Source organism: Eumetopias jubatus, unplaced genomic scaffold, assembly GCF_037043125.1.
Source record: "Eumetopias jubatus isolate StellerSeaLion01/CBP00866 unplaced genomic scaffold, mEumJub1_p1.0 scaffold_17, whole genome shotgun sequence".
Taxonomy (NCBI): domain Eukaryota; kingdom Metazoa; phylum Chordata; class Mammalia; order Carnivora; family Otariidae; genus Eumetopias; species Eumetopias jubatus.
The window spans coordinates 28,759,603-28,769,324 of NW_028274823.1; the positions used below are offsets into that span (position 1 = coordinate 28,759,603).

The 9,722-nt window shown below is 56.8% G+C and overlaps 1 protein-coding gene across 2 annotated transcripts; it reads right to left on the minus strand.

The window, feature by feature from the left end:
* Positions 1 to 255: 255 nt before the first annotated feature.
* Positions 256 to 5,569, minus strand: TLX1 (T cell leukemia homeobox 1). Of its 2 annotated transcripts, none has more exons than XM_028098470.1 (3): positions 4,987 to 5,569; positions 2,657 to 2,858; positions 256 to 478 (listed from the first exon to the last, which is right to left on the minus strand). In XM_028098470.1, exons 1-3 carry the CDS (start codon positions 5,567 to 5,569, stop codon positions 256 to 258), a joined length of 1,008 nt encoding a protein of 335 aa, XP_027954271.1. The 2 variants fall into 2 exon arrangements, with proteins under 2 accessions (XP_027954271.1, XP_087876043.1); XM_088019917.1 differs by having other exon boundaries at positions 2,657 to 2,894.
* Positions 5,570 to 9,722: the final 4,153 nt, after the last annotated feature.

Sequence of the window (9,722 nt, forward strand, 5' to 3'; positions counted from 1 at the left end):
GACTCTGAACAGTTCCAGAGGGTGCAGGACCACTTAGGCATCTGGAAGGAGGTCCGTGTCCCTGTCTCCCACGCTTTTTTTTTTTCCCCCATCAAAGAGGAAACAGCTTCGGCAGGAGCTCAAGGGCCAGTGCGGAGGGGCGCCGCATTCCCCTCCCGCATGCACTCTGAAGCGGGAGGGGGGAGAGAGTCCTGGTTCTCAGCCTCAGTGCCCCCTTGGCTGGACCTGGGCTCTCGAGGGGTGGGGTAGGCAGGCTCACTCGCAGGCCGAAGCCACCGACGTGACGCTGGTGATCTTGGTGGAGTCATCGGACCACGGCTGCAGGTTCTGCAGGGCGAAGAGTGAAGAGTTGTGCACGCACAGCGGATCGGCGGGCAAGGGCTGTGCCAGACTCTTCTGGAAGGCCTCTTGCTGCAGCTGCAGGAGGATGCGGTTCGCCTGCTGCCTCTCCGCCTCACGCTCCTCGGCGGTCTGCCGCCTGCACCGGGGACAAGCCGTTACCCACGCTTCGGGTGTGCTCCCAGAAAAGAGCCTGGAGGAGCCCTGCTCCCTTCACAGCTCCCAACTCCAGCTTGGGCCCCTTTAACACACACCCTTATCTTGAGGGTCCTGACTCTGACAAAGACTGGAAACCCCAAAAGTAAATGGAGCACGGGTATCCCGGGGAGCTGTGGGAAAATCCGCTAGGCCCAAGCATCTGGGGCTCTCCGTCTCCCACAAGCCTAGGATGGCGCAGCCATGGGTAGGATGGCATCTTGCTTCTCCCCAGCTCCGCCGTCCCAAGCCTGAGGTGCCCCACCCTCCCCACCAGCCCAGGGCAGAGACAAGGGCCGGTGAATTAGGAGCTGCCTTGCCTGACCTCTCTTCTCTCCCTGTTCTCTGCGATCCTGTCGCAGGCTTCCTGCCTCCTGCGCGGAGCCCTGTGCCCTGCGGGGACTCCCGCTGGACCAGACGCCTTCCTCCGAGGCGGTCCAGGGAGGCGATGACTCACTTATTCCATTTAATGCCTTCCCTCCACCCCGTCAACTGAGATCAAACGTCTGTCTCTAAGGTGGACAGACCTAATGGGAGTCCCGGGGGCCTCCAGAAGCAATTTGTAGGCGATCGATGAAGCCGGGCGAAGCCGGCAAGGGCCTCTCCCAGCGGTGGACGCCCGCCTCCTTCCCGCCGCCCCTTCTTGCCTTTTGCTCCATGCGTCTTTCTGACTCTCGCCTCACCCTTCTCTCCTGCGTTTCAAACCGCCTGACTGGTTCTCTTCCTTTCAGGCGTTGTGTCTTTATCTCCCGTTTTCTCTCACCCCCACTCCCTTCGTTCTCTCAGAATTAAGAGAATTTGTTTGAAACGAAAATGGAGGTTTAATCATCCGTTGTTTTCCTTTATTATCCTAAGACTTCTCCAGGCTGCCTGGTTTTTCCTTTTCTTCCTGGGGTGGGCTAGTTATCTTTGCCCCCTCCCCCCTCTCTGCCTGCCACTCTCTTGTCTTTCTCTATGCCCCTCTCTTCCAGGGGCTTGCGTTGCTCCCTCCCCTCGCTTAGGCTGCAGCCTGGTGGCGCCTTGGGAACACTAGTGCCCGCACCCCTATTCAGCTAGCCCTTGCTACCTCTTTAGCCTTCCAGAGGTCTGAAGCCGTACCCCCATTTCTTCCCCCAGAGACAGGAATGAGGGGGCAGAGTGGTGGGGCAGTGGCTTCCTTTGTGGCCACGATGGCGGAATCCCGGGCAGATTCCTCGCCTTCATTCAGAAAAAGAGGAAACTCCCAATTCCTTGCTCCAGCTCTGGGCCCCTCTGGCCCGGAGCTGCGGACTTCGCCCAGACTCCCCTGCGCTCGCCCCCCCTAAGGCCTGAGCTAGAGAGAAACTTCTCGCGTGTGGAGAACGGTGTATGCGGGCCAGATGTGCCCGAGGGTGCAGTGGTGCAAGTGGGTGCAGCTGGAGAAAGTGCCGGTAGTTGCAGTGAATAAGTCTGCCAGAGTGTGGGACTCGTTGAGAGAGAGAGAGAGAGAAATGTATGTGGGGGGGGGGTTTTAGTGTGGTTGTGGCTGTGTGATGGGAGAAGGGTAAATGTGTGTCTCTTTCTCTCTCACCACACCCATCTGCTTCTAATTGATCCCCCTTTCAGTGGGACTCTCCAAAACCCCGCTACAGCCGGTGCGGATTGATTTTCCTCTTCCAGAGTGGGGGACTGGCTGCGAGAAGGCCGCGCAGAGTGCCTGGGGAGAGGGAGTCAGCAGGGTGGCCGGTGGTTTGGAGCCTGGCGGCTCCGCTAGGAGCCCCGGCTGGGGCGCAGAAACAAGGCGCGGGCCATCCGGCCTCCAGTCTCATTTGGAGGAGACATCTCTGTAAGCGCGAGTTTGCACAAACAGAAAGTCCCTCAGGACTCTGATCCCCGAAGCACGGATTGCATGGACTGTGCTTGAGCCCCGCCATTTCCCCAAGCAGCGGTGGAGACCAGCCGCGTCTACACCAGCACTGAGTGTGTCCGCCAGAAAGCCAAGAAGCCACCGGTAAAACAGAGCGGGGGCTCTCCAGCCTCGGCTCGGTTGCTCCCCGTTCCCAGCCAGCCTATCAGGGAACCGATCAGAAGCCGGCGAGCGGAGGGGGTGTGAGCGCCCCAGGAGAGACCCCGGGACAGAGAGCTGCCCGCCCAGCGCGCTCACCTCCACTTCGTCCGCCGGTTCTGGAACCAGGTTTTGACCTGCGCGTCGGTCATTTTGAGCGCCTTGGCCAGGGCGGCGCGCTCGGCCGAGGCCAGGTACTTCTGGCGGTGGAAGCGCTTCTCCAGCTCGCAGATCTGCAGGCGCGTGAAGGACGTGCGCGGCTTCTTCTTCTTGGGGGGCGTCCGGTTCTGATAGGGGTGACCTATACGGCGTGTTACAGTGAAGGGTGAGAGGGCCACTGGAGCGGGAGACAGACAGACGGCAGAGGCAAGCGGCAGAGCGTCAGGAGGCGTCCCAGGCCCGACTCCCCGCGATCAGCGAGCACAGCGGCTAGACCCCAGGAGCGGGGCCGTGATCCTCCCGTCAGCCCTCAGCTCCAAGCCCGCGGCGGGCAACGGCCCCCTCCCGCCCGCCAGGCCGCCGCCACGGAGGCCTCTCTGGCCCGGGGCTCCCACGTGCCCAGCCAGAACCGGCGCAGTCGCCTCCCGAGTCTCCTTGAGGGGCATGTCTGAGGCGAGCTAAAGGTCGGAGGCCCCCACCGCCCCAGACCTCCAGCCTCAGAGAAGCTGTCCAGCAGCAAGGGGCAGTGTTTGGTCGGGTGTGGGGGGGGTGGACCCTGGGTCCTGAACTGAGCCACCAGTACGCAGCAACATCCACAGACACATCACATACCAGGGGGGTAAATTACAGATCCATACACCCAGTCTGACACACAGGGACAGGGACACAAGCAGACACATACAGGACACGGGGCAACACAAGTGGCAGTTATTCACTTCCTCAGAACCTTCTTCAGGCCTGAAGCAAGATTAGGGTGTGCTGTGACTCGCCTAGGTAGGTCCTATGTGGAACACCTTTCACCAGAGACCCAAGACCAGTGGGTTCTAGGCTGAGGGTTCCATTAGAGCCCTTCAAGGCTGGCCTGGCCTGCGTTGGGGGAGTGGAATGAGCAGCAGGCTCTGCCTCCCCAGGCCTGAGAGGACTTGGGGTGGGGACTGGGGTCCCTTGAGTACAGGGTCCTTCCTGGAGGCCCAGAGCAGAATGGCTGTATTGCCTCTGCTGCCCACCCCCCCCCCCACCTTTGCCACAGACCTAGCCTGTGAGCCAAGGTTCCAAGGCCGGAACAGGAGCAAGGGGCCTGGTGTTCCTTGGGGTCGCCTACCTGAGAGTGTAGCTCTAAACTGCCTATTTCCTTTCCACCATTGGGCCCAGATCCCTCGCCCCATGGGAGTCCCACGTCGTCATCCGCAGCGGCCCGTACCTCCTGCCTCCTCTAAGTCCCGGCCAGGAGCCCTGGCTCAACTCGTGGTTACTTCTCAGCGGGCATGGGAGCGGGGTTGGGAGGGAGGATCGAGGATCGTAGCCTCGGATCCTAGAAATGCTAAGAGGCAGCGGGAAGTGAGGCCGGAGAAAGGGGCCCGCGCGTGAGCGAGAGCTGAGTGCCGAGAGCGGAAGCGAGAGCGGAGGGAGCCGCGGCGAGCGGAGGAAGGCGCGGAGCTGGCAGCCGAGAGGGCGGCAGCCGGCCGCCGCCGAGTGCGTAATCGTCCCAGGAGTTGTCCTTCGGCCGCCGCCGATCGATCGCCGGCCAGGCCGGTGCATTATTCACACTGGAGGGAACAGGGCTGGGCCCCGAGGGGAGGACGCCATGCCACGACCGAACGAAAATGAAGCAGGAGGCTCAGCCTCACGCTGCCACCGACCTGGACGAAGCCCGCAGTCTGGAAAGAAGGGCCCGTCAGCTCTGCTGCTTTACTCAGGCTTGGGGCCTCTGCCGGGCCCGGCAAGCGCAACGGGCACTGGAGATCCGAGCGCGAAGTGGTGTGTGTGTGTGTGTGCGCGCGCGCGCGCGCGCGCGCGTGTGTGTGTAGGGAACGAGAGGTGGGGAACCTGTTCTTTCTTTGCGTCTGATTCTGGGGCTCACTGCCTCAGCCAGAGAACGTTGGCCGGGACGGAAGAAACAGTTTGTTCACATCGCACCCCTTTCTCCAAGATTACCGAGCCCCAAATGTCGGCGGAAGGTAGTCCCCAAGCTACATCACCCTTTCCTCCGCCTGACTGAGCCCAGGGACTCCGAGAGGGGATCGGGGAGCGCTTTTCAGTGTGGGGGTCCTGCGGGAGAAACGGAGAGGGGCCCAGACTGGGAGAACTCTTCTCGAGCATGGCGATTCCGCGAGCGTGGAAAGGTGGCGGGCGGCTGCACTTGGGGGAAGCACCGAGAGGAGCTGAACAACCTGGTGCACAGAGGGGGCTGCGGGGAGCCACTGGGCGGGGAAAAGGTTAGCGCAGAGCCCGGGCCGCGGCCAGGCGGGGCGCGCGCGGGCCGGACTCACCTGTGAACCTGTCCTTTGTGTATCTGCGGTTACTCTCCATCCAGGGGAAGGTGAGGCCGGTGAGGTTGTTGACACCCGGCACCGCAGGCACGGACGGCACGGTGGGCAAGCCGGTAGCCAGAGGCTGAGGGTGGGCCACCGCTCCAGCTAGCGGCCTATGCGCCGGCACCCGAATCACCCCCGCAGCGCTCAGGGCCCCCCCGCCGCCGCCGCCGCCACCGCCGCCACCGCCGCCGCCGCCGGGACCAGGGCCGCCCGCCAAGGCCATGTTCACGTTGTAGGAGCCAGCCAGCGGGCCCATGCTGCAGGCGCCGCCGCCGCCGCTCGCCGGGCCACCAGGGCCACTCGGACCGCCAGCACCATAGGCCCCCGCGCCCCCGGCCCCCGCCCCGGTTGCGGGGCCCCCTCCACCGTAAGCGTAGGCGCCTCCAACCAAACAGCCAAGGCCGTATTCTCCGTCCTGGAGGCGCGAGGCGGGCCCCATGCAGCCGCCCTGGTCCGGGCTGTTGAGGATCTGGTCGATGCCGAAGCTGATGGGCTCTGCATGGCCCGGGTGGAGATGGTGCGGGCCCAGGTGCTCCATGCTGGCCCCCGGCCCCGGCCCCGCGGGGGGGCCTGGGCGGCGGCGTTTGCTGTGTTTGGCTTGGAGGGCAGCGCGCAGGGGCGCGGAGGCGGCAGCGGCTCCTGGCTGCGCAGAGACTTGGAGGCGAAGTGCGCGGAGGGCTAAAGTAGGGGGGAGGGGAAGGGAGAGGGAGCGCCGTATTCTTCCCCTCTCCGGCTGCTCCTTCCCCTCTCCGGCTGCTTGCTAGATGTTGACTCTGGGACATCAATCACCGGGCGAAAAAGCCCGGTGCGAGCGAGCCTAGCCGTTTCGGCCGGGTCTCTTCATTGGCTGTGCGTGGAGAGGAGCGGGGTGAATGACAGCGCGGGGGAGGGGCGGAGAGGGGGAGAGGGAGGCCGGGAGCCGAGACTGATGCAGGAGCCAGACACAGAGGGACGGAGACCGAGGCTCGGAGAAGTAGTTCAGGAAGAGAGAGAAGAAGGGATTCAGAGACTTAAAAGGAGAAAAAGAACAGGAGGCGGCCATTCCCAGAGACCCTGTATAAACAGACGGACCCGAGGAGGTGGAGGACAGAGACCTCTTCCCAGCCTGGCAGGAGTCTCCCCACTTTGAATTGGGCCAAAGGGGTCCAGCTTGCTAGGCCTCTGGGGAAGGGTGTCCGTGAGCTACTGGAGAACCTCCCCAAGGGCTCCGCTGGGAAGCACCTGTCCTTCAACAAGAGGATTTACTCCAAACTTCAGGCCTGGCTTGTTAGAAAGTAGAAGACTGTCTACTCCCCAGGTATGGAGCACAGGCCGCTGAGGCGGGAAGGTGAGTTCAGGCTTGTCCTTTTTTAAAACACAGGCCTATGAACAACTGGCTATATGTTGTTGGAAAAACAACAACCACCCCAACTCAGCCTATTTAGAGAAACTGAGGAAAGGAAGACTTCCTGAGAGGCAAGCACAAGTCAAGGGAGTTGGCTTGCGGCCTGCTGCCAGGGTGCCCATGCCTCAAGATACCCCTTTCCTTTTAAATAGAAGCCTCAAGAAGCAGTTCCCACAGTGTGTGAATGAATTCAGTCAGATTGCTTTCACCTAGCAACTAGCCCAGGGCTGGCTATTCCAAGCAAGAAACCCTTGGACTGTGGTGAGGGGAAGGAGTTATTTTCTTACTTTTGGAATCCTGGTAGGGAGGCGTAGGGGACTTAAGGCAGTGGGGGCTGGGTTTGGTGGGACCAAGATCAGGAAAGTGCATCCGGACAAATTGAGGCCTTTTAAAGTTTAAAGTCAGCCTGTGGCTCACTGGCTTAGAGCCCAGGAGAGAAGGAGGAAACTCCCTTTTTCTGCTTCCTCTCTTTTCCCTCTTCAATAGGGAAAGGTCTGCTCCCTCGAAGGAGCCAAGCTCTGGGAAGGGTGCAGGTTGGATCACTTGGGATCTATTTCTGTCTATATCAGATTCAACAGGTCTTCAAGGAGGGACTGTCTCTATCAGGCAAGATGCTAGAATGTGAAGTTTTGCATTTTACTCATCAAATCTTGTTACAGTCTATTTGCTTTGGTCATGTCTGTTATTTCCACTTGAAGAGATCTCCTTGGAAGCAGGGACTGGTTTACTCATCTCAGCCCCCCCCCCCCCCGGCTGTGGAGTACAGCCCCAAACTGCAGGATATATTCATCCTGGGTGAAAAATGAAAGAACAACCTCGTTATTCAACAAATATTTATTGAATACCTACCATGTATCAGGCATTGTTCTTGGCATTGAGAAAACAGCAGTAAATAAAACAAAGGTCCTGCCCTCATGGAGTTTACATTCCATAGAAGGGGTTAGACAATAAACAACAACTACATTAAGTCAGATGGCAATGGAGTTTACATTCCATAGAAGGGGTTAGACAATAAACAACAAATACATTGTCAGATGGCGATAAATGTTATGGAGAACACTATGAACTTCACTAACTCTTCAAGATGAGTATTATCCCCATTTTATAGGTGTAAGAAAGCAAATTTCAGAGAGGCTAAGTGATCTGATCAAGACAGAGGAGCTGGATTTGACTTGCTTTTATAGGTTAGTCTGGAAACCTGGCTGCTGGTTGGAAGCACATCTCTGTGGGGAAAACCTTGTCTGGGCTCCAGGCAGGTGGACAAAGGCCCACTCAGAGAAAGGCCAGATGTGAAGAAGGTGGTGGTTTGTAAATACTAAGCAGAAATAGGAGAGAGCTCTACTCCCTTGCCAGTTTGCTCCTTTCCATCCACCCAATCCAGGTTCTACACCTCTACCCTGGAGACGCCATAACTTTCATCAAAAATTGTTTGAACCTGTCCACTGTAAACGTCAGATCATCTCAACAGATCAGAGCTTCACTCAGTTTGAGAGCCAATAAAGGAAGGTTTTGTAACTTTCAAAAAATATTGTTTGAACCTAAATTTGTCTCTTTCCTGCCTCTTGTCTTGGGGAAACTAAAGCAGAGATAAACATAAGTGTTTTACTGAGAAACTACTATGTGCCAGACACCATACCACACTGATCTCATTAAGACTCACAACAAATCTGTGAAGTTAATGGAAAAATCTCTAATTTTTAAATAACTAAGAAAATTGAATGAATGTTCATAGCAGTATTGGTCATCATGTGATGAATGGATAAATAAAATGTGGTATAATCATACAGTGGAATATTATTCATCCAAAAAAAGAATAAAAAGGAAGTCTTGATTCATGCTACAACATGGAAGAACCTAGAAAACATGATGCTAAGTGAAAGAAGCCAGGCACAAAAGGCCACATATTATATGACTGCATTTATATGAACCATTGAGAACAGGCAAATCAATAGAGGCAGAAATAGATTAGTGGTTGTCAGGGGTTGGAGGAGGAAGGTTAGGAGGTGGCAACAAATGGATACAAAGTTTCTATTTGGAGTGATGAAAATATTCTGGAATTAGATGGTGGTAATGTTTGCACAACTTCGTGAATATATTTAAAACCACTGAATTTATGATTTAAAGGGAATATTATGGTATATGAATTATATTCATTTTTAAAAAGAAAAAAACAAAAACTGAGGCTTGGGAAGAGGAACAAACTTGCCCAAAGTTCCACAGACAGAAGAAGATTGACCTGGGTTCCCAAAATCTGAACTCTTTTCCCTGGATGAGGCTGAAAAGTATGGAGAGAGGTTGCTTCTGCTTCCTTTGAGGCTGGATCGCAGGGGCCCTGGTCCTTTTCATGACTGACTACAGTTCTGCCTGCTGCAATTAAAATCCTGTCTTTCTAAGTTATCCTTAGAACAACTTCCCTTTGCCACTCTCTGGCCCGTGCAGGAAACCCCCTGCATGTTCCTAACACTCTCCCCATTCCTCCCTCCCTCCTCCGCTGGATGAAACTTTCCAGTACCTATGTCTTTCTGACCTTCCCCATTTGGGCACCTGACTGACTTACGTATTGCGTCTTGAACTCCTCAGATCTGGCATCAGTTGGCCAGGGTCCCTGGCAGGAGATTTCACCCTTGATGGCCTAGCCCAAGGTTGGCAGAGGTCACAGTTGCCTAGTGGCCCATTAAGACTGTTGGGATGCACTTCTCATCAAAATCCTGCAACCCAGGGACATCCTGACTTTCCCCTTACATCTGTTCGCCTCACCATTCTCTTCCATACTCCCCTCCACCCCCCATCTCTCCTACTTATCCAGAGTCAACTTTTCTCCCAATCCCGTTCTGAGGTGCTGGCCTCCCCCAAGATGAGGTTCTTTGTGTCCAACTTGACCTCAGCCTTTGTTTTCCAATGAGGTAGTTGCTGAGGGCCCGGGGTACCCTTTCAGTCCCTTCTCTTCCTAGGAAGTTGAGAAAAGAGGGTCAGGAGTCACTGGGTTCTGGCCCCCCGCCCCTCCCGGAAGCAGTGTTCCCTGAGCACACTGCTGCGGGTTGGAAAGTTTTTCCGAACCCGGGGAGGAAACTCATACGGAGCTTACCTCCCGTGGTGCAGCTTTTGCATTTCCACAGTGTTTCTGCATGCCATGCAGAGTAGCCCTGTTAGGAAGGAGTAGGGGAGGAAAAGAAAGCCGGAGGACAAGGCACAGTGACATCCTAGGCACCCTCAGTCACGGTGATTGTCTCATGTTGTCCACCAGTAACCCTGTGATGTTATCTCCATTTCACAGATGAGAACACTGAGGTACTGAAAGCCAGGAAGA